Genomic DNA, 25627 nt, shown 5'->3' with positions numbered 1-25627 from the left:
GAGTAGCAAACATTCCCTGCTTAAAGCATCATGAATTTAACTGGGAAATTAAATGAGACGCCCTGGAGCCATGTAAAAAAGAAAAGGGGGGAACAGCTTTGCTAGACAGCAAACATTTATCAGCGTAGCATTAAAGAAAAAGGGGCATGTGAAGATGGAGGTGAACAAAGGGCATTCTACAAAATTAAGGTGCTTAGCTGCTGCTCTGTGACCCAGCCAGGTTTGCTTTCAATGTAGATAAATGGCTTTGAAATTCTCTTTAGTAAATTAATCTAAAGAGTGGGGAAGGGAGCAACATACACATTCCCTTGGAGCCTTCTCTGTGTTGCTTTTCAGCATGGGATCTTTAACATGAAACAGCAAGCTTTTCCACCCAGTTGATCAAAGCATGCCCTGGCCTCATTCTAGCCTTGGTAGGGCAGCACATTCCTTCAACTGCAAGCCTCAGTGCCACAATAACAATGTGATATCCTATCTCTGTGCAATAGACTGTGAGGAGGAAAGATAGTTGTGCCTATAAATTGGTTCAATGTGTCCTCCACTGTAAGCTAAGGACCAACATTGCCTTGACCAAGGGCCATCTGTCAACCACAACCTGGAGGACCTCACAGTGGAGGAAATACAGATGTGATAACTGCAGCTAGAGTGTCTAGAGATACTTTTCTTTAACTTTAAGGCCATTTCACACATCCATTTGCAACAAGCACATCTTCACAGCTGGATTATGGAATTCATTGTTACAAGCTGTGATGGCAGCCACCCGTTTAGATGCCTTTTAAAAGAGATTATACAGAGCCACCGATAGACCAATTGCTCATGAATATAAGCTATGATGGAACCTCCAATTTATGTTCTTGTAGTCTTAAACATGGAGTTTGTGCTCAGTTGGGATTTGCAGCCAGTGTGATCTGTGCCTATGCACGCTTTTTCAGTTTGTCACATTCATACTTTCCATTGTTACATTAACTCCTGAAAAATATACCACCCTAGTTCACACACTATAGTAAACCATAGTTAATGATTTATGCCAAACTGGGCTGTTTTGCTCCTTCCCACTAGGGCTAGGGAGAAACCAACTACAATCTCTGAGTGTCATGTCCAAATCAGGGATAATGGTTTGTTTCACTCATACAAGCCATGATCAGTAAATAAGCCAAGAACAAACTTTCACCATGGTTTAAAGCAAAAACAACAACAACCTTTGATCTCTGGTTTTTGTATGTCCTTCTAAGCAAGGATGAGTGAAGGGGGCACAATCAGGTTCTGCAGGACAGAGCCAGATTTAGGGCAAAGCCTGGGCCTAGGGGGCACCTCAGAGTGTCCCAACTATGACGTAGTGAATTGAGAAGAATATAAGGTGAGAGGCAGGGAGGTGCTGACTTTAGGCCTCACACAGTGCACCGCTGAAATTTGAAAGGCTAAAGTCTGCTCCTGCTTCTCGCTTGCTGATTGTGGCCTTCCCACAATCAGGAGTAAATTTCTGGCACTTTTGAAACTACTCCTATTTTGGCAGAGAGCCTCTGGACCTCTCCACTCCAGTGGACATAGAATGGTGGATGCATCTCATCTTTGATGCCTTAATTTTTCAAAGCACACATCAGGCCCTCTTATGTGGTACCTTGGTTCCCAAATTCAATCCGTTCTGAAAGTCTGACTTCAAAAATGTTTGCAAACCAAGGCACGGCTTCTGATTGGCTGATTGGCCCCCAAAACAATGCCAACAGCTGAAACGGACGTTCATAAAGTGGAACACTTACTTCCAGGTTTGTGGGGCTTGGGAGCCGATTTGTTTGGAGCCAAGCCATTCGGGAATCAAGGTACCACTGTACCAGTATCATGCCCTGGTACATAGCATAGGAATCACCGCTATTCCATGTCTCCCTTTAATCACAGAACAGTATGGTGTTGTTTTTTCTCTATTGAATTGAAATAAAAAGAGTTGCCATCCCACAAGCCAATGATGAATCATGCCGTGATTTCATTATGTAGCACAAATGACATATTCCTTGAGCTTACAACAAGCAAACGGCTTTACTAGCCTTGTCGTCAGACATAAAGGATTTCTTGGCTAGTACCGCATTAACCAAAATGAATTCAGCCATATGTGCATCAATCTTGTCGTTTAAAAGGGGGATGCCATGTCTAGCCTTTGTCTAGAACTCTATTAGCATAAACATGAAATATTATGCCAAATAAAAGTCAAGGCTGCAAAACGAAAACCCGGAGAGCCTATTTTTATTTCATACCGTCAGCCCCCGCTAAAATCACTATATGTATTTCACCATGCCTGTAGATTATACGGGAGACTTGTTCCCACCTATGAAAGCGCTTCCATACGGCGGTTTGAAGAAGGAAGAGTAGACAACATCCGATCTGCGACTCCCGAAGCTTTAACTTTTGTCAAAGGAATGATTGATAAAAAATCATCTCTGCAGGTAAGAGGATTTACACACAACCCTTTATGCTGTTATATCCTGCAGGAACAGGGCCAACTCTGGATTTGCAGAGGCGGGGCTTGAATAAGATGTCCTTAGTAAGACTCCTCTGAATGAGACCACTCTCTCTGGCCCTTCTCCTGCTCAGTTCCTGTGGAAGGGCCATAGCTCAGTGGGAGAGCATGTGCCTGGCATGCAGAAGATGAAAGGTGCATGCCATCTCCAGATAAAGTTGGGAATACGTCCTGTAAGGAACTTTAGAAAGCTACTGCTGCTCATGTTTCTAAAATGGACAAAGGGGTGGGGACTTGGAGGTCAACAAAAAAAACACGCTTTGGGCATCACAGCAGAGTACCACTTGGATGCGTCAGTTTTTAATAATAAAAAACTTGAGGAAACGTTTTAAAAGGACAGTTGTGGCAGTTGGGAACCCACAAAAAAAATTGGAGTACTTACTTTGCCAAATCTTTATTAGGCATTACAAGTATAGGCCATCATAAAACATCCATATATAAAGTTTTAAAATATATAAAAATAAACAGCCATTCATAATACGTAGTAACAAGAATTTTCAATTTCTTCCGCTAAATAGTGCCATTTGCCACTCTAAGAGATATTATTGACAAATGCTCAGCCCCCCTTGCAGTTAAAAATTGGAGTCTGCCTGTGGTCCTCAGATTAATGAAGCCTAAATTAAAGGATCCAGTCAGCAAAGCAATGAGATTGTCAAGAGATTGTTGTGATAGATTGCCCATAATTTTTGGAAGCAAATTTGAGCTTTTAATGCGACTTCAGATTTGGCCGCAGCAATTTTGTAAAGGGTGGGTTTTGTTTTTGTTTTTTTAAGAGTGATTTGAAGAGTTGGCAACTTCCATACAGTGCAGCTGCCCACATCATAAAGGGGTGGCCCATGTCATGATGCCTCTTGCCATAGTGGGTTTTCCATCCCTCAAAGAAAGGTATGCGCAGAGGTTTTAAAAATTAAAACACTCCCAATTTGTTTGATATCATAATGGAATAAGATGACTTCGTTTTCATTGTCCACACTCAAATTTTGGTCAAGGAGATAAAGAACTACACAATCTGAAGGCAGCCCTGTATTTGGAAGTTTTTTATGTTTGATGTTATATTGTGTTTTTATATGTGCTGTAAGCCAAATGGGTGGGGTATAGTAATAGTAATAGAAATAGTAATAGTAATAATAGTAATAGTAATAGTAATAACATGATAACCAAATTAATTTAGAAGCCGCTTCAAATCCACATAAGTTCCAGTGTGTATAGGCCCTGGATCGCCTTTTAAACATTTAGTAAGGTACAATGTAGGGGTGCGGGTGGCGCTGTGGTCTAAACCACTGAGCCTAGGGCTTGCCGATTGGAAGATCAGCAGTTTGAATCCCTGTGATGGAGTGAGCTCCTGTTGCTTGGTCCCAGCTCCTGCCCACCTAGCAGTTCGAAAGCACGTCAAAGTGCAAGTAGATAAAAATGTACCGCTCCGGCGGAAAGGTAAACGGCATTTCCGTGCACTGCTCTGGTTTTGCCAGAAGCAGCTTAGTCATGCTGGCTACATGACCCAGAAAAACTATCTGCGGACAAACGCCGGCTCCCTTGGCCAGTAAAGCGAGATGAGCGCCATAACCCCAGAGTGGTTTGCAACTGGACTTAACTGTCAGGGGTCCTTTACCTTTACCATTACCTTTAAGGGGCAGGGTACACACAAGGAAGAAAAGTAGTGGTTTGGAGTCTCAAATTCTAAGCAGAAAAGGGAGAAGGGAAAAGAGGGATGAACTCTTTCCCTATCTGGCAATTTTCAGCTCAAAATCACATCAGCCCAGCTGCTTCCCCACCCTTCCACCCCACCCTCTTCACATCGACATAAAGCTCCAGAAACAAACGTACATCTGGAATCCTACAGGGGAAAATCAGCTTGGAGGAGCCATTTCAGTGTGGGAAAATGGTAGGCAGGCAAGCAAAGAATTAAGCACCCACTCGCAGCTCTCGACTGCAACGTCCCAAAGATGCTTTTCTTCACGAACAAACAAAAAGTCTGCCAAGGCACACATTTGCGTGAAGTGTGCCCTTCGCCCCTCAGGAAAGCAATTCAGTGGTGCTTGCAGTACAAATGAGCACAGCAGGGAGCTCAGTGGGCCAATTCTGTACCTTCTCCCACTATATTTTCTCCCCCTGAGGTAATTATCCCATCTCACCTCATAGCATTTGAACTCGTTAAATCCTTCCAGCTACAAATGCAATCTACTTTACTGTTTCCTTTCAACATGTTGACTTCCTTTTTGCAGCTGGAGACAATAGGGGGTTTTGGGGGGGGAGGGGACGACTCGGAGGTGTAAAAGAGACTCTGTCACCCTCGCTGGTTTTGCCCAGGTGTTTTCTCTGACCCAACAGACCTGGTGCATGTTTGAGAAGCACCCAGAAAATATGAGAAAAGTGCAAATGGAGAAGACAGTGGGATGAGTGTGCCACATGCCATGGCGATAGTGCCTTTGCCATCCCACTTGTAACTCTGAAAAAGCCTTTCATCTGTCTCTATTTTAAAAATGAAACTACAGTGGTACCTCAGTTTTCGAACGTCTCAAAAGTCAAATGTTTCCGTTTTCAAACGCTGAAAACCCAGAAAGAAATGCTTCCGTTTTTCAACACACCTCAGAAGTCGAACGGCTTCCACTGAGTTTGTTTCAATTTTTTCTATTGAATTGCAGACTGCCCTTTGTGCCTTGGTTCTTGAACATTTCAGAAGTCGAATGGTTACATTCGAAAACCAAGGTACTGCTGTACATGTTAGGGCTGATGCTGAAAACATCATCATCTGTTCCACCTGCCCCTGTTAATATTTGGTAATGTTACACGAACCCCAGTTTCCAAGCAGTGAAAGACCTCAGGGGAGCCATAGCATACATTGGGCTTGGTTTCCTTAGACAATGTCACTGGAGACCTTGCAAAACTCAGTTGTAACTTCTCACCAAAAGTAAGAATCCAATGCATTCTAAGTAACCACCACACAATAACTATTTGGGATAGCAAAGGATAGGGATGGGGAACCAATTCAATTCAGTTCACATTTAAAGCTGAATGTATAAAATTTGCACTTCCAAAGCAATATGAGAACCAAAAGACAGCCATCCTTCAACATGCACACTTATCCAGATTTTGTGATACAGTTGTCCAACCAACTTGTGTTCACAAAAATGCATCAGAGGGAGGGGGAATGTGCATAAAAAGTAATATATCTGCATTAGGTTTACTCAAATGCATGTATGTTTGATAGGTTTACATGGAAAATCCATTAAAATATTTTAATAAATATATTAGTGAAAGCAACATACAAAAATGCATTATAATACTGGAAAATGCGTTCAAAAATGTGTACATTATCCTGCTTATTAGGAGAAATTTGCACACAAATGCTGAAGAATTTTCATAACGATTGCATTTTAAAAAAAAATGCTACAGAAATGTGGCGAACTGAATGTAAGATTGGACGAATGAGAATGAGAATGATTTTTATTTGCTTGTCTACTGCTTGTAAAGGCTGCATTCAATCCATGGGCATAAAATCAATACAAATCTGAGGTTCTGCCCCCCCCCCCAAAAAAAAACCTGCCTCCAACAAAAGACTGCACCCCCTAACCACAATCCTGGCTACACCCATGATTCAATTCACTATCTTTAATGAAATTTTTGTAATCTAATAGTAATAGTACTTTGGTTACAAAGCTTTCTGCCAGTTTATTATTTCTAAACATTTCTTCTTGCCTATAGGACTCTGAGAAAATGCAACAATTTAAGGATGCCATAGCAGCTCAAACAAATTACACTATTTTGGTAAGCAAAACGTTGTCTTGATAAAACTCAGTTGTTTGGCATGCCTAGCCATGAAATTAATTTATTCTTCAAAAGTCAGTAGATTAAAAAATGGAACACAATACTGACAAACATCCTATATGTTTCCACAAAATGTAGAGCATACAGGCCAAAGAAAACTGTCCTCCATCTTTACCAGATTTGGAATGTGAGCTGGGTCTTTTTCCCTGTGTGTAGATCCACCCTTGGTCTATTGAATTAGCTGGATCATTATTTGCACACTGAATAATAGGGTGACAATGAATGCTTTCTTCTTCTCAGTTATCAAAAGAAACAATTCTCACAAAAGCCATAATGACCAAACAATCTAATGGAATTTATTGAACCTAGTTTAAATGGTTAAGGTATTCTTGAATTTTCAGATTCAGTTTCGCTGTCAAGATCTCATTAGTGGGGTTGGGTGCAAAACAGCATCAATCAATGTTTATTATGGCAAACAGCCAGCATATATATATCTATACACATACACACACATACACATATTAGTTATAATTCAGTCGCATTGAAGTCAATGTGAAATGTTAGTAATGACTAACTGAAGACTTGTTCATTTCAGTGAGATCTGTGTGCAACTAGCTTAGATCTGTGTGCAACTAGCCCAGTAGTGATGTATGGAAGTGAGAGCTGGACCATAAAGAAGGCTGATCGCCGAAGAATTGACGCTTTTGAATTCTGGTGCTGGAGGAGACTCTTGAGAGTCCCATGGACTGCAAGAAGATCAATCTTATCCATTCTTAAGGAAATCAGCCCTGAGTGCTCACTGGAAGGACAGATCGTGAAGCAGAGGCTCCAATACTTTGGCCACCTCATGAGAAGAGAAGACTCCCTGGAAAAGACCCTGATGTTGGGAAAGATTGAGGGCACAAGAAGAAGGGGACGACAGAGGATGAGATGGTTGGACAGTGTTCTCGAAGCTACAAACATGAGTCTGACCAAACTGCGGGAGGCAGTGGAAGACAGGAGTGCCTGGCGTGCTCTGGTCTATGGGGTCACGAAGAGTCGGACACGACTAAACGACTAAACAACAACAACAAGCTTAGTCTAGCTCTTCCCCTAAATTTATACACCTACATAGGATATCCAAGGGGTCTCCCATCCTGGAGGCTGTTTGAGTCACCCCTCACTTAGCTTCAGTGGTATAGCTTCACTTGATCTCAGATCATCCTCTTAATCCAGTGGTGGCCAAACTTCACCCTCCAGCTGTTTTTGGACTACAACTCCCATCATCCTTAGCTGAAAGGACCAGTGGGTCAGGCATGATGGGAATTGTAGTCCAAAAACAGCTGGAGGGCCAAGTTTGGCCACCACTGTCTTAATCCCACAATTGGCATGCTAATTAATGGATGACAAATCTCTTGTGCTTAAGAGCTAGGTTGGGATGCAGACTGAAATAAACTAATGGTACATCTTTGAGTAGACTCAGGAATTTAATTCTCAGAGACTAGATGTAAATTTCCCGTCAGCTTTGATCATTTATGTTTCCTAATTACTTTTAAAGTAGCACACTTTGAAACATTTGTGTAGCTCATCAGTTGGGGTGTGAAGGATGACAGAACCTGAATTGCCAACCTTTGAACTTGCTCCCGCTGCTGGGCCTTTAACAGCCACTTGATCTGTGGCAGCAGTTAGTAGGAGCTTTATTATTTATTTGCAAACATTTCTGAAGAGGGACGATAAAACGTCCTTCATATGAAGTAGCACAAAATATACCACAAATTGGTAGATTGGATTAATACATCATCACATCTGGCTTCTGTTCAAAGTGAAGAACAGGAAAGCCACAGTTGGTTTTCTTTCTGGCCCAATAGGAAAAATACCCCTCTCATTATTATTAACAACAACAAAATACATCACAGAGTAATGTTATTTAGTTGCCCCTTTGTTAAAAAAACAGTGCTGCTAGATTACACTTGTCATCTTAATATTTTTTATTTAAAAAATAGTATATCCATCCCCTCCACCCCTGCATTGACTCACCTTTTATTTTGTAAGCTCAGCTTAGTCTCTTTCTCTTCCGACATGATATTAATCTATCTTGGAAAAACGTCATGGGTCAGAGGCTTATAAATCATGTTGGATAGCAAAATATTTCCATTGATCCTTCAGTCTATTCCTCTTGATGGGGTAGAACTGATGGTGACCAGTCTTAGGTTTTATGATCTTTTCTCAAAAGTCATTTAATATGTGCACCAGTGGACATGCCAGTATTAGTCTCCAGGGTGCAAGTTTTCCAAATGAGGCATGAAAGGTTAATTCATTCCTTGGCCTTAGCATCATCCATCTAAGATATTAGCAAAGGCAACCACCATTTTGCTTAGCTGGAACCCTCTTCTTCTCCCTCCCTCAATTCTGTGAAACTGGACGTTTAGATTCTGCCTCTGCCACAAACTCGCTACATGGCCCAAGGAAAGCTACTGCCTCCCACTTTCAGATCCCTCTCCGTCAAGTGAAAATAATAACCCCAAATCCTACTTTATAGTGTTGTTGTAAGGATTACTGTTATAGTGTATGAGAGATGGTTTGAACGCAAGTACTTTTTGTAAATGCTCACCTTGGGCCACCATACCGTACCTTCCAGGGTTGTTGTACATATTAAGTAGCGAAGGGAAGAACCACATTGCTCATTGGAGGAAAGGCAGCAAAGGCAGATCTAGGGGAGCATTAACGGTGCCATCGCACCAGGCACAGAACTTCTAGGGTGCTTCTATGGCATCCAACAGAAGGTGGGAGACAGGGGGTGCCAGATTTTGGCGTCACACAGGGCCCCACTGAAATTTGAGACACCAAGTTCCACCACAGAGGGCAAGATATAATGATGTTGTTGTTTAGTCATTTCGTCGTGTCCGACTCTTCGTGACCCCATGGGCCAGAGCACGCCAGGCACTCCTGTCTTCCACTGCCTCCTGCAGTTTGGTCAAACTCATGCTGGTAGCTTCAAGAACACTGTCCAACCATCTCATCCTCTGTCATCCCCTTCTCCTTGTGCCCTCCATCTTTCCCAACATCAGGGTCTTCCAGGGAGCCTTCTCTTCTCACGAGGTGGCCAAAGTATTGGAGCCTCAGCTTCATGATCTGTCCTTCCAGTGAGCACTCGGGGCTGATTTCCTTCTGAATGGATAGGTTTGATCTTCTTGCAGTCCATGGGACTCTCAAGAGTCTCCTCCAGCACCATAATTCAAAAGCATCAATTCTTCGGTGGTCAGCCTTCTTTATGGTCCAGCTCTCACTTCCATACATCACTACTGGGAAAACCATAGCTTTAACTATACAGACATAACTATACTGATATAATGATAAATGAAAAAAATACATACATACTTTCCCATTTCTTATGGACCTGTGCCTCTTCCTGTTAATTCTGCAGTTTTTCTGCTCTAACTCATCAATAATTCCCCAATTTATTTCTAGGTTCTAACAAACCCACATGACCTGAAAGTGTTGCTGTGCAATGCCAGGTCAATGATGAATAAAACCACTGCCATCCACGACTTGATTGTGGATGGAGGATTTGACCTGGCATGTGTGACAGAGACCTGGTTGGAGGAAGCAGATGGGCCTGTCCTTGCCGCTGCTTGCCCACCAGGTTTCTCTTACGCACAGCAACCCAGGTCATGTGGGCGGGGAGGGGGGGTTGCAGTGATTTTTAGGAAGTCACTAGCTTGCACCAGGCGTCCTACTGGGAAGATCCAGCTCTCTGAGTGCATGTTCTGGAAGTTGGGCAATAGGGGCAGTACAGGATTCCTTTTGGTGTACCGACCTCCCCGCCGCACCAAGGATTCCCTGTCCGAGCTGCTTCAGGTTGTGGCGGATTTTCTCCTGGAGACACCTAGTTTGGTTGTCCTAGGGGATTTTAACATCCATGCCGACACGACCTTACAAGGGGCTGCTCGGGACTTCGTGGAAAGCATGGCCTCCATGGGGCTGTCCCTGAATAAGTTTGGCCCAACTCATAGTCATGGACATGCCTTAGACCTGGTGTTCACCTCTAGTGACGTGGGTGATCTGACACTAAGTAAAAGTGAAACAAAAGAAGTGCCATGGTCAGATCACTTCCTGGTGCAACTGGACTTCTCCGCGATCCTTCCCCTCTGCAGGGAGGTGGGACCAATTCGGATGGTCCGCCCCCGCCACTTAATGGATCCAAATGGTTTCCAGAGAGTGGTAGGGGATGCTTTAGCCCATGTTGATGGCCTTTCAGCTGATTCCCTGGTGGCCCGCTGGAATGCGGAGTTAACCAGGGCTATCGACTGTCTGGCTCCGAAGCGCCCTCTCCGATTGCATGGAGCCCGAACAGCCCCGTGGTTTTCTTCGGAGCTGAGGGCGATGAAACAATCGTTGAGACGGTTAGAGCGTCGGTGGCAGAAAACTCACTCCGAATCTGACCGGACACAGGTTAGAGCTCAACGTCGAGCCTACCAAGTGGCGATTGCAACGGCGAAGAAGACTTTCTTCACCGCCTCTATTGCATCTGCAGAAAATAGTAGCAGGAGACTCTTTCAGGTGGTTCACAATTTAACGGAACCACCTTTACCACCGGGGCCTTGTAAAGACCCCAAGATCTCCTGCAACGATTTTGCAAAGTTTTTTGCAGATAAAATCACTCATATTCGGAAGGAGCTAGACACCACCGTGGGAGCAGGGCCAGGGCGGGAGAGTGCTAGAGCTCTGTCTGGTCAAGTTGCATGGAATCAATTTCAATCTGTTACCCCCGAGGATGTGGACAGGCTGCTTGGACGCGTGAAACCAACCACCTGTCTCCTTGATCCTTGCCCATCCTGGCTAATAAAAGCAAGCTGGGAAGGGCTGGGCGATGGGCTCTGCGGGGTGGTGAATGCTTCCCTCTGTGAGGGAACATTCCCAGATCCGCTGAAAGAGGCGGTCATTAAACCGCTTCTTAAAAAACCATCTTTAGACCCGGCCAGTATGGCCAACTATCGCCCAGTGTCAAATCTTCCATTCTTGGGCAAGGTGATTGAGCGTGTGGTTGCTGAACAACTCCAGGCACGCCTGGAGGATGCGGACCATTTGGATCCCTTCCAATCGGGATTCAGGCCTCACCATGGGACTGAAACTGCCTTGGTTGCGCTGGTTGATGATCTCCGGCGAGCTAGGGACAAAGGTGAGAGTTGTTTCCTGGTTCTGCTGGATCTCTCAGTGGCCTTTGATACAATCGACCATAACATCCTTCTGGACCTCCCAGGGGCTGGGAGCTGGGGGCACTGTTATACAGTGGTTTCGCTCCTTCCTCCTGGGCCGTGTTCAGAAAGTGGTGGTGGGGGATGAGTGTTCAGACCCCTGGGCCCTCACTTGTGGGGTGCCTCAGGGTTCCATCCTCTCCCCCATGCTTTTTAACATCTATATGAAGCCGCTGGGAGAGATCATCAGGGGGTTTGGACTGGGTGTCCATCAATATGCAGATGATACCCAGCTCTACCTCTCTTTCAAATCAGAACCAGTGAAGGCGGTGAAGGTCCTGTGTGAGTGCCTGGAGGCGGTTGGAGGATGGATGGCGGCTAATGGATTGAAGTTGAATCCTGACAAGACAGAAGTACTGTTTTTGGGGGACAGGAGGCGGGCTGGTGTGGAGGACTCCCTGGTCCTGAATAGGGTAACTGTGCCCCTGAAGGACCAGGTGCGCAGCCTGGGAGTCATTTTGGACTCACAGCTGTCCATGGAGGCACAGGTCAATTCTGTATCCAGGGCAGCTGTCTACCAACTCCACCTGGTACGCAGGCTGAGACCCTACCTGCCCACGGACTGTCTCGCCAGAGTGGTGCATGCTCTGGTTATCTCCCGCTTGGACTACTGCAATGCGCTCTACGTGGGGCTACCTTTGAAGGTGACTCGGAAACTACAACTAATCCAGAATGCGGCAGCTAGACTGGTGACTGGGGGCGGCCGCCGAGACCACATAACACCGGTCTTGAAAGACCTACATTGGCTCCCAGTACGTTTCCGAGCACAATTCAAAGTGTTGGTGTTGACCTTTAAAGCCCTAAACGGCCTCGGCCCAGTATACCTGAAGGAGCGTCTCCACCCCCATCGTTCTGCCCGGACACTGAGGTCCAGCTCCGAGGGCCTCCTGGCGGTTCCCTCATTGCGAGAAGCAAAGCTACAGGGAACCAGGCAGAGGGCCTTCTCGGTAGTGGCGCCCGCCCTGTGGAACGCCCTCCCAGCAGATGTCAAAGCGATAAATAACTACCTGACATTTAGAAGACATCTTAAGGCAGCCCTGTTCAGGGAAGTTTTTAATCTGTGATATTTTACTGTATTTTTTGTTTCTATGGAAGCCGCCCAGAGTGGCTGGGGAAACCCAGCCAGATGGGCGGGGTACAAATAATAAATTATTATTATTATTATTAAACCAAGTGGAAGGTAATATGAGGGAGACACTATTTCTCTTAGTGTGCTCACAGCAATGTTTAAATAGGTTTGGCAGGTTTTCAAAGCACTGTAACAACCTGCAAAACCTGTTTTAAACAAGAGCAGCTTGCATACCAGAAGCTATCATGCCTCACATATCACTGTTGGCTGTCTGAGGAGAAAATATTATCTGTCACCAGGCTCCTCAATTGAATATTTGATCATGAGGGAGAGAAATCAATAACATGCACTAAACGTGGTGTTTGAACAAATTCTAACCTTAACTTGGAAAAAAAAATATTGGGGGCATTTGTCATGTTTTAAACTATTCTGCAACTCAGTAGGTTATGCTTCTCTTACAATTATTTAGATTTTTATGTGAGAAATTAAGGAACTGAACACTGTTAAAATACAAATTAAACGTGTTGAATAGCTGTGCACACACATATATGTGATTTCTAGGGATAGTCACCTGAAAAAATGTGCAGTGCAGGTCTAGCGAGAAACTTCGCTGAGTTTAGTGGGATGTATTCCCAGGTGTGTTTAGGAGTACAAACTTAATTTACTACTTTGAGTTTAGATTTGACTAATATTGTATCCATTCCAGTTGCCTGATCTACATGGACATAGATGACGTTCCTTCAATGTGTTGCTAATTTTAGGAAACACTAGACAGTAGGGGGTTTTCTCGTGGAAAAAGTATAGAAAAGCAAACATTTCCCTTGCGCATCGCCAACTGTCCAGTCACTCTGATTACTGTAGCTCTGTGAGGGGTATAGGGTCTCTGAACAACTATCAACACCAGGATTTTTTTTCAGCCGGAATTCAGTTATGGCACCTCCCAAGTGGGCGTCACTGTCATTATAAGAGAACAAGGGTTGCATTTATTGTGAGTTCTGGAACCTCTTTTTCAAGAAAAATAGCACTGCTCAACAAACCATGGTTCCCAGAATTCTTTGGGGGAAGCCATGACTATTTAAAGTGGTATGGCACTGGTTTAAATCCATAGTGCCAATGGGGCCACAGTGTGTAGGATCTGGAAGTGTGCTCTGAACCCACCAGAAACAATTGCAGGCAATAATATATTACACTGATAGAGCTCTCCTTTATATGCTGATCTAAGTCCCAGTGAGTTCAGTGGGACACGTTGCCAGGTAAGTGAGCATTGAACCAAAACCGGAAATTGAGGGAAGAGAGAATCCCTCCCACTCCAACTAAGCAGCATGATATTAAGTTCATTGGTATGACATCCAAGGGATGTGTCTTCAATTTGGGGCATGTTCAGTTACAACCCATTCTATATCCTGTTTTGCCCAGGCTATTACAGGGATGGCAATAGACAACCACTTGCTGGGGCTGAGAGAGATAGCCCGTGAACATTTCAAGGAGCTGCCAGACATATTTACTGATGAAACGTATTTGACAAGCAATCGATTTATTCTCTCCACCAGCCAGGTGAGCGAAATTCATATCGGGATTAGTCATAAAAAAAGGAACCCCATTATTCTCGCCGTGACAAATGTGATGAATCAGTGACAACCTTTTGACATATGTTGTGGAGGTTTAGTGACTCCGGCAGCACTCCCAAATGCCTCGAGGGTTCTTGTGCCTTTCATTTTTGACAACCAAAATTAATAGCCCAGTGGCAACAAAAAGGTAAGAGGGTGAAATCTAAGGGATGGGCAAACCGTGGTCCACAGACCTGATGCCTTCCACAAAGAAGAGCCCAGATGGATCAAAGCAAAGGCCTCTCTGGTCCAGCTACATAGTCACATGGTGACCAACCAGGTGCCAATCAGAAAGCCACAAGCAGGACGTGAATAAAGCAGCCTTCACCCACTCATGATCACCAGGAACTGGTACTTAGAGGCAGATCCCCTGAAATAGCAGTCGTACCTTGGAAGTCAAACAGAATCCGTTCCAGAAGTCTGTTGGACTTCCAAAATGTTCGGAAACCAAAGAGCAGCTTTTGATTGGCTGAAGGAAGCTCCGGCAGCCAATCGGATGCCACGGAAGCCTCATTGGACATTCGGCTTCTGAAAATCATTCGAAAACTGGAACACACATTCATGGGTTTTGATCATTTGGGAGCTGATTTGTTCGGGAGCCAAGGCATTTGAGATCCAAGGTACGACTGTACACAGTTGCCATGACTAATCACCATTTGTAAACTACCAGATAAATCTGTTTTATCTAACTCATTCCTAAAGAAATGAAAGTGGTTTCCAAAATGTTGCATGGAAGAGAAAGTCCATATTTTGTTACATCGCTCGGACTCCAAGAGGCACAGAAAGAGGCAGAGCTGCTTAATTTTGGACCGCTCCTCTGGAGAGCATCTCCCTCTCCCAATAGCAGCATAAGATGGTTTTATTCAAATGGGCTTTTGGTGGCTACAAGTTGAGTAGAAGAAGGATGGATATGCTTGTTTTTGTTGTAAAAAAACAAATCATATGACAGTCTTTGTGACATTAGATTTCAGGACAGCATGCAAAATAAAATCAATACAATAAAACAGCGGACAAGCCATAAAACAGACTGAAACTAACTTTGTTAAAATACCTGGGTATTTTGCCAGACTCTTGGGGGATCACAATATTAGAGCCAGGCAAATGCCCTCTTTGGACAGAGCATATTATTTACTCACCCCAAGCACTACGGAAAGGTAGGCTAGCAGTCCAATTAATTAAATAAGGCTCTCCTCTATCTCTTACACTCACTGCCATCTAGCTGAGTGTGCCTGGGTGTCCACAACAAAGAAACAGATCAGATTTCGAAACATCAAGTATGATACGAGGACCACTTTCATTAAGGTCAATGGGACTCCATTGCTGTAGGAGAAAAAGGAAAAACACTCTCTCCTGCTGGCTCATTCCTACTGTCGAGAGCCCAATGGCTCATACATCAGTATTACTTATTAGTATCATCATTAAAGAAAGTGCTTTTAATTTTCAAAGTGCTGTATAGTCTCTTGTCTCATTCGTCTTCAAAACAACACTGTCATGTAAATAGGTCACTACTCTTTTCATTTTACAGACCGAGAATTGAAAAGATAGATTTTCCTTCAAAGCCACCCACTAACTACATGATAAGTAGGAATTTTATCCTAGGCAGCTACCCCTCAGCAGAAAGTTTGGGGACAAGAGAAACCAATTTCCATGGTCTCCTCCTAAACCTGAATTGCTAGCTGCATCCAGCATGCCCTCACCAAATTTTTCAAACTTTGTAGAAAAGGAATTCTATAATAATTCCTATCTGCTGGATTTAAGCCGCAAAAAACACACAGCTGACCCCAGAAATCACCCATGCCCCTCTTTGCATTGTGCTCCGGACAAACTCCAAGATGCAAAAGGCATTATTTAATCTGCAGACCGAGTGTGGCATTACAAGTTGATTAATGATCTAGGTTCTTTGTTTCTAAAATTGTAATTACTACTGTTTAAATTAAAGCATTCTTCAAGCCACAAAGCCCACCAGCATTTAGCAAGATCACATTTCTGTATATACAGTAGCAATTTTAAAGACATATTTAATACACGTGAGATAATGAATTTGATGAAACTGTATGTCATATATATACAGCGCTTTCTTTCTTTTAAAAAAATGTTTAGAGGTACTCTCATTTTCCTACTCAGATTGAAATACTGCCCCTCTGTGAGGCCAAACAGATTCACAAAATGTCTAGGGGTATGCTTACCCCTGTGACCCCCTGAAAAAAGCACTATCTATCTATCTATCTATCTATCTATCTATCTATCTATCATCTATCTATCTATCTATCATCTATCTATCTATCTATCATCTATCTATCTATATGGGCAGAAGACCTCTGGACTGAAAGGGGGTGGTGCTAATACAATGCACACACACAACAGCCTTAATAAGTAATTGGATCCAGCCATGATGTCTGTGGCTTTTCAAATATGACAGAGTGTAACCAGAATACCACTACATAAATTCTCCAAGAAACTATCCATGGGCAAAAAAGTGAATCTGAATAGCTTCATAGCCTTCGGCTGTTGCACAGCAAATTTATCTGACAATTCTATGACTCTATTAGTGGGACTAATGGTCTGTCCTGTGCCATTAAAAAGCCAAATGTCATCTCTGAAAGCTTGAGTACAACAAAAAGCAGGAATGCATGGATTTCTGAACAAATAACATCTTCGCTTTACTAGGGAGCATTTTATCCCATTACAACATTATAGAATAATCAAAGCTTTAATTGGAGGGGGCGTGGATCCAGCTAAGCGAAACCATCAGTGTGTACTGATTCCTAAGCTTCCTCCCAACAATAAATCTTTGAGATTTATGTAAGCCCTTCCAGTAAACTGAATGAAATCTCAAGAGCAGTTGGGTATTAAAACCACAGGAATACGGAAGCAATCTTTAACCACCAGTACAGTTCTTATTCAAAAGAGACAATGAGCAAAAGAAACAATGAGCACATTATGCACATTTAAAGATCATACCTTTTTTTTTTTTTTTTTTTTTTTTGCGTGTCGAGGTCCCCAATCCACCCCCCAAATAACTCACAACAGACACGTAATTTTTGTTTAAGATTTTTGGCATGATTTTGGCCACAACTTTATTCAAATACAAACCGTGAGTGGTTGTTTAGGCATTGGTTAAGACTATCTGTCCCCCCGCCTGGGGACAGAACTGACTTCCGGGCACCACCGAAAGACAGTGCGGGGGAAAGCAAGTCGGGGAGGAATTGGAGCTGAGACACAGCCCTCAACTCTCACCCGCCTGCTCCCCGAAGGCTTGCCGGCCCTAGTCCCATTCCAGGGATTGGACGAAAAGATGGCAAGCCCCAGGATTCCTTTAACGGAATTCCCTTTCCGCAGCAACCATGGAGGGGCAGGCACAGCCTATCCTGACCCCTCCTCCAACGGAATTCCCTTTCCGCAGCAACCATGGAGGGGCAGGCACAACCTATCCTGACCCCTCCTCCACCAGATTTATAACCAATGCCTAACCACAACCTTACAAGTTGTGACGATTTGCTACGTAGTAGGCAAAAACCACCCAGCCAGCCAATTTGCCAGGTGGAAAAATTCCTACCAGGCCCCTGCTCAAAGGCAGACGACCCCATGACAGGCAATAGCAAGGTCAACGCAACAACCCCTTACTCTAGGGCGGGTGGGCGGGTGATCCGTTGCACGCAGCAAAAGAGAAAGTACCAGGCTGCGTGCAGAGTATTTAAACCTTTTTACCCCTCCCACCAAAATTGCAACATAACTTTTACCCCAGCAACCCAGTGAACCAATCACTGCCCCAGGCCATCTTTAGAGACCTTGCCTGGTAACAGAGGGGTGGCTCAGTAGACCCCACCGCAACACGTGCTCTCCCTGAAGGAGAACACGCTTTACAAAGATAATCAAATCATAGTGGGCAAGATCTCTAGGCAAGATCAGAAGCCCAAGAAGACTTTAGACTTGCTTTTCTAGAACAGGTGCCTTCTCCCTTGACATGTGGCAAACTATATTTGAAAATTGGGGTTTCAAAAGCATTTTGTGGTGTGTGTGTGTGTGTGTGTGTGAGAGAGAGAGAGAGAGAGAGAGAGAGAGAGAGAGAGAGACAGAGACAGAGAGATTCAAATTAAAATAATCAAAAAATCCACTGGGCTTGTCTATGCCTCTTGTGTCAGTCTTCAGATCCCTCTTCAACCCGGCCTTTGGCTAATATTCTATAGCCTTTCAAATGTCTCTGTGGGAAGGGGGTGGTTATTGTTTTGCTGTTTTGATTTACTTGTTTTAATCCTGTGTTTTATGTTGTGAACCACCCTGAGATATTATGAAGGATGGTATAATAGTAATAATAATAATAAATTAAAATGTATCAAGATCGTGCAATTTTATGTAAGAACCATGTTAAGCAATGGTCCAAATCCAGGAAAAGATATTTCAATAAATACTAAACTAAGCAAGACTCTCTCCTTCAAACAGCAAAACTTGTGTCTGAGTTACCAACAGAAATAAGAGTCTGAGCAGGAAACAAGAAACAAGTGGGAGGTGTTTGGATGTTTGTTCGGAGAAGTACGACACCTTTTTTAAAAAAAACACCAAGGGTCACTTTTTGTGAAACAGTAGATTGGTTCATGCAATAAACAAAGAAACTCTTTTTAAAAAAGCAGTCAGCTGAATGAAGACTTAAGCATGCTCAGGGGCTTCGAGGAGCAACATAAAGTTGAGCCTTGGTTGGAAAACTTTGGAGAGAGGGGTAAATTGGGCAGCTAGAGCCCCTCAGAGCTTATAGCATCCTATGGGAGGTTATGGGTGGGTGGCTTACTGGAACCCTGAACAGGACCACTCCTGCTTGTGGGGGGCAGGTTAGCATATTCTGGAACCATTTATTGCAAGTCCCAATTGTAACTATTACTTTGCATTTTCTACTCTCCTAGACTAAGAAGGCAAGATCTGAGCTATGTGACGCTATGTAAATCTTTACAATTACCAAGTTATTTCAACAGTACTTTTTTATTCTGCAAACCGCCCTGAGACCTCCGGGTAATAGAGTGGCATATATATTCAATAAATAATAAGAAAATAATGATACCTTAATGTAGCTTCATTTCTTTGTTCAGGTTCCAACCACCATGGGAATGTTCTGCTGCTATGGACCTGTGATTCCTAACGGCTATGGTGCTTGCTATAATCCACAGCCAGAGCATATATTATTCTGCATCTCCAGTTTTAAAGACTGCAAAGAGACCTCCTCCAGCAAATTTGCTAAAGCTGTGGGAGAAAGCCTCATGGATATGAAACAGCTGTGCAACAAATGCAACTTGCCCAAGACAACCACTCCGACTAAACAAGGAACACCTTCAACACCTCGACCTGGCAGTAAGCACTAAGTGGCTGCATTCACACATAACGCTGAGCTCTGATTTGTTTCAACCGTGGTTTGTTCAGCAACCCATGAGTCATCTCACAGATGAACAATCAAGCCACAGCTTGTTTATCCAAAACTTTTCTAACTATACTTGCTAGAGCAGGCATCCCCAAACTCAGCCCTCCAGCTGTTTTAGGACTACAACTCCCATCATCCCTAGCTAACAGGACCAGTGGTCAGGGATGATGGAAATTGTAGTCCCAAAACATCTGGAGGGCCGAATTTGGGGATGCCTGTGCTAGAGCATCTAGGATGGGCTAGCCAAACCAACCATGGTTAAGCAGGGCTGTTGAGTTCAGACATAGTGCCAAACTATCATTGACAAGCCATGGTTCATAAGCCAAAACAAAACCACAGTTACTCTGCTGAGCTGGGTGCAGATGCCCAAACAAACCACACTTTGTCTAAGCAAACCATGGCTTAAGTGTTATGTGTGAACCATGTTATGTGTGAACCATGGCCCTAAGGGTGTGATGTCTTTCCTTTGTTTTGCAGCTGCTTCTTAAGGTAGAATGTTGTCACTGTACAAATGCAAGCTATAAAGACCCTATATATTGCAGGGAGGAGATTTCTTTTATCTTTAGCTGTGGTCTCCACCAGTATTTATCAAGAAGACAGTGTAAATGATCTAAAAAGCTGGTGTTTCAGTTCTGCAGAACACAACTGCTAATTATCGATCTGAGATAGAATTCAACTCATCTCCATGCTTGCTTAGAAATATCCAGTTATCAATAAGTAACATTTTGCAAAAGGTTGTGGCTGAAGCGCAGTGTATCGCCCAAGACATCCGTCATTGCTCAGAAGCCAAATTATTCATTGTTGAGTGTTCTGAGTCAAGGCTCCCAGCAGGAATGTATGTTAGGGATGTGTTTTTGTCCTGCACATGTGATATGTGAAGCAACTCTGAGCCTTTTCTTTTCTTAGTGGTCACCCCAACTTACCACTTGACCTCTCAGGAGACAACATGGTATTGTAGACAGCATCACGGTCATGGGTTATAACTAGTTCCCATTGAGACAGGTGGGGTAGGAAGGCAGTGAAACCAAAAGTAGATGGAGCCAGAGCCAAAGGCAGGAAGATGGGCCTGGCTGAGGGCAGACTGATGTTGATGGAGCAATGCTCCACTCACCCTCATGAACCAACCTCCACTGTCAGCCACAGAACTCAATGGGGTGACTTTGAGCCATTCCCACCCTCTCAGCCTAACCTGCCACATGTGTGGATAAAAAGGGAATAACCCCATGCAAGACTGCACTAAGCTCCACAGAAGAAAGATGAGATAGAAATGCACAGAAGAAAGATGAGATAGAAATGCAGAAAGACTTTGGACATCTTGAAAATGTGAGGAGCTTCTATTAGATTATATTTTCCTACAAACACACACACACAAGCAGAGAAGTCCTGATGTGAGCCCCCCTGAGAACCCCAGGTATAGGGCAGTATAATAATAATAATAATAATAATAATAATAATAATAATAATAATAATAATGTACCCGAAGGTACTTTCTGAACCACCTCATACAAATTAACTTACTAAACTAGCAGACAGATGAAAGTCTGCTAGAATAGCTCTCAGACCTCAGGTGGTACAGCATATATTTTTATATTTTTTGTCACTGTGGGTTTTAATTTTGTGTCATCATAGTTTTCATGGAGAGACCCCAATTGCTTCCTCTGACTTTGGTCCAGGGGGCTGCCCATCAGACTGTGCACAGACCACTTGGAAGTGGTATGTCTGAGGTTTTTTGGCAGGGTGGGTTGAGAAGCTTCGGCGTCATGTTTCCCAGCTGCTAAGCCGCATGCAAGACTGGAATTTGTGGCAGCTTCATAAGTGGTGAAGTTCCTCTTGCTGTCGGGTGCAGAGAAGTCTCTTGTACACATGCCGGTGTGAACCTATAGGGTCTCTCTTAAAAGGGTTCAGATGCACAGAGAATCTGCTTTACATGCAAAACAGCCCAGGTTCAGTTCTTGGCATCCCCTACCCCAAAACCCTTTGATATCTGTTGCCAGTCAGCGTAGGTGAAATTGATCTAGATGGACCAATGGTCCAATTTGGTATAAGACCAATCCTTATGTTCATCCTGTGTTTTCTTGGCTGCATCTGTTCAAGAACAATTTCATTGTCATCATCACCACTGTCCTCTTCCTCCTTCCCATCATTACTCTGCATCTTAAGATATCTTAGGACAGCCTGGTGCCATCTCAGTGTTTTGGACTACAACTCCCATCAACTCCAGCCACAGGCAGTGGGACTTGTAGCCCAAAACATCTGGAGGATGCACCAGGTTGGCAAAGGCTCTCTTAGGATATGTCTGTTTGAAAATGTTCTGCTTCTGATCCCTGCAAGTCACCTGGAGGTTTGTATCTATCTAACAGTTGATGCAGCTGACAATCTAAACTCAAGGAATATGTTGCCCTGTATAACATCGTGCATTTTTTCCCCTTGAGGTATCTTCTGAAACTTTCAGGTTTAGGGCTAAGGCTCAGATCTAGTAGCAGAATAAGCTCCAGCTACGTCCTAAACTCACAGATTCCAGCTCCGTGAATGGCAACATAGCTCACAATTAAAATTGGGTAACGATGGAAACTTCAGAGTTGGGGATGCATCAAGCTTTCTTTGAATCAGGTGGAATCGGTGTTTATATGGGATTCTATGTAACTCATCAATGTGCTGTCAAATGAAATGTGGCTGTTTTCTGCACATACTGTCTGAATACCCTTCTGTGAACATGCCGGGTCATGTAATAACTTGTGACTTAGTAGAGGTTTGTGGATTTCGTTTTTTGTGTGGATTTCAGGGAATTGTTAGTGCTCAATAACTTCATTTAAAGTTAGCTGTATTAGAGCAGTAGAACGCAAGCTTATTCTGCAGCTTTGAAATATATAACCGCAGCATGTGTATCTATGCAAACTTAACAGTAGATTTACACAAGTGTCAACTACAGAACTGCAGGATGGACCATCCACAATAAGCACGTTGAGCATTTCAATGAAGAGATTGAATTTAGAAATATTACGTGTGGGACCTGCAATAAAGATTTGGCATGGAGGCCTCCTGTTCAGGGTTCCAGCCAGCCAGCCAGCCAGCCAACCAACCAGCCAACCAACCAACCAACCAACCAGCCATGCCCTTTTCCTGGATATTCCATTCCATTCTCCTCTGGGTTTCCATTCCCCACCCCAATAGCCAGTTATGTGCCCACTGAGCACACTCAGTTCCTTGTGGGGGTGTCCTAAAAATTGTACTTTTGCCAGCTTTGGGGTTCCCATAAGGCTGATTCCTCCCTGTTGTGTGCCAATGGTCCAAGGGCATTCCGAACCTGAACACTGGGAATAGAATGTCCTCCAAGCGAATTTAATTCCTCCTAGGAAAGATTATTCCACATTCTTATTTTGCCTCCACTGAAGCCAAGAGTGTACTACTGCTATATACGGCTGGGTTTGTGTGAAGTGTCCTGGGAAAAGGCAGCATTTCTCCAGGGCATCTTCACATCACCGTAGGAAGTCACACATGCAGACTCACTGCACAGTCTGGTCTGGTCCCCCCACCCTTCTGACTGATGGTGATAGGTAGTAGACATAGTCCCCAATGTAGACTGGGGGTCTTGAGTTTTAATTCCCCAATCAATCCTAAAGGTTACTGGATGGCCTAACCAGTCTCTCTCTCACCACTTGACTTATCCTACAAAGTAGTTGTTGCAAAGATAAAAATGAGGGCAGTCTATGAATGCTGTCCCAAGCTCCTTGGAGATCGGACAAGAGAAAATATACAAGTATTTCTCTCTTCTGGGTGGAGCGCTGGAGGAACCCAGAAAAGCTGGAATGGCCTTTGTGTGTTGCATGGATTGGAAATGCCAAAACACCAGCCCATGTTCCTAGGTACAGTGGTACCTTGATTCTCGAACTTAATCCATTCTGGCAGTCCGTTCGACACCCGAAACTGTTTGAAAACCAAGGCATGGCTTCAGATTGGCTGCAGGAGCTTCCTGCACTCAAGCAGAAGCTGCATCAGATGTTTGGAAAAACATTCACAAACCGGAACACTTACTTCCGGGTTTGTGACATTGGGGAGCCAATTTGTTCAATAACTAAGACGTTCAAGAACCAAGGTACCACTATACAACGCTTCACTTGAGGAACTCAAGTTTGCTGCAGTACATGTATGTACACACGCAGAGCAAGTTAAAAGCCTTGTGGAAGATTTTTCTGAGTTTCCCATAGAAGATTCACCCCTGGAGACTAACAAAAGCTTGGCGGGAGGTCACTGGAGTATACGGGGGAAGGGTTGTCCCTCCCCCTCCATATGTACTGCATGGCAGTTGCATTCACAAGTTAGTGTCATGTCTAACTTGCCCCAATGCATAGCTAAAAGTGAAATAACTTTCTCCCATAGTGTCAGAATTTAGAAGCCCCCTTTGCTCCTGGACTTACTCAGGTGAGCTGTCTTCGTGGAGCTACTGATACAATACGAAGTGGCAATACGTCCCAAACTTTTTATAATGTGAGCATTATATTATATTATATACCTAAAGTTACTATTTTAGTGATATTTTATTTTTATAACATAGTGTAGATTTATGGCAAATCTAAGGTGTATTTATAGTGTCTTTGTTTAGACTGAGCTATATGTTTTATGCTTTAAGGCCTACGAGTCGTTCTGATAGATGATATCAAAGTGAACTGTAGCCCAGCTATGATGAATCCAGAAAACAGTTTAAAATCTGTAGTCAATAAAAAAGTATATCAAAGAAAAGATGTGTGGCTTTCATTTTGTACATGTGCTGTCGGGTACAAGCCAGCAATAAATCGCACGGTGGAAGTGAAGTTAACTCTTTATTAGAAGAAAGAAGATCCACTCAGGAGTTCCAAGCCTAATGAACAGAACTGTTCTTGATTGGTCTTGCCTCTGTGAGGCAATGTGGAGCTTGAAGGTCTCACAGCTGCCTAAGTCTCCTCCTTTCCTGGGCCTTTCCCAAGCAATCTGGCTGGCATGCTGCCTTTGCTCCTCCCTCTTCATACCTCTCTTGGTCCTGGGACATGGGGGGGGGGAGCCTGTCACAGCGGGAAGGGGAGATACCCAGGCTTATTCATCAGTCTGACTCATCTCTGCCTCTTGTTCTCCCTCCTTTCCTGCTTCCACCTCTGCTTCTGATTCTGGGCTTCTCTCTGCCACAGACTCTCCCTGCTCACCACGCCCTGTTACCTCTTCAGCTTCCAACACCTCCTCCTCCCAGGCATTCTCCCTCTGACCACTCACTGTCATCCTACCACCAATCCCCAGGCTCTGAGCCTTCTTCCCTTGGGGGTTCCCTAGCTGATGCCTCCCACCCTTCCTCTGGGTCCAACCAGTCCATGACACTTGCCCCTTGCCACTAAGTGACCACAGTCTGTTCAAACAAGTATGAGCCCCAGCAATTTCCCCTTTCTCCCTCTGGAAATCAAATACCACCAGATGACAGGTTTCGGGGAATCGGCTTCCTCCCCCTGGGGCAGTAGATAAGCAGAACAAAGGAAAAGTCTTCTTACCAGTTAGAAACTTTAATAATCACAGCAAGAAAACAAAGAACCTATCTCCTAGTAATGGTGGTGCTCTCAGTTAAGAATCCTACCCCTTTACGTCCCTATTAATCCACGTCACTCCTACGTCTTGTTATCTGAGCTTGTACCCTCTGTGCATTGTGTGCTTTCTGTTCTGCCACTTTCTCAGCTCTTCTTGGTCTTGTGGAGAGCGGATGAGTGCTTTCCAGAGACAGTGAATCTTTAACCCTCTCTCTCCCAGTGCTTCTTCTCCTAGCTGTTCCCCATCCAGTACTTCCCAGCTTCTGCCTTCTGAACTATGCCCCTCTGCAAACACCGTTCCAAATGTACACTGTCCTCCTGCTCCTGGGAAGATTCAGGATCTGGAGCAGGAGCAGGGGGAGGGGGAGGCTCCCACCATTCTTCCTCAGTGCAATCCTCCTCAGCACGGTCCCTGACACCAGAGCTCGGCATCAGGAGCTGTCCTTTGTTACATCTCAGAGAGGGAGGCTCACCATAGTTCCAATGAATGACACAA

The 25627-nt window shown here is 44.0% G+C and overlaps 1 protein-coding gene across 1 annotated transcript in view; it reads left to right on the top strand.

Annotated features, from left to right (window-relative positions):
• CHAT (choline O-acetyltransferase) overlaps positions 1–20861 on the top strand; it is a 52714-nt gene extending 31853 nt beyond the window's left edge. The window contains exons 12-15 of the mRNA XM_083440047.1: positions 2294–2435; positions 6212–6274; positions 13994–14131; positions 19263–20861. Coding sequence (XP_083296173.1) covers positions 2294–2435; positions 6212–6274; positions 13994–14131; positions 19263–19532 — 613 coding nt within the window. The 3' untranslated portion in view covers positions 19533–20861. The remainder of the gene's footprint in view (positions 1–2293; positions 2436–6211; positions 6275–13993; positions 14132–19262) is intronic.
• Positions 20862–25627: the final 4766 nt, after the last annotated feature.

The sequence above is a fragment of the Podarcis tiliguerta genome (assembly GCF_965153285.1).
Source record: "Podarcis tiliguerta genome assembly, chromosome: 5".
NCBI classification, from domain to species: Eukaryota; Metazoa; Chordata; class Lepidosauria; order Squamata; family Lacertidae; genus Podarcis; species Podarcis tiliguerta.
The sequence above is the reverse complement of the archived record's forward strand: the minus strand, read 5'-3'. Positions and strand labels throughout refer to the sequence as shown.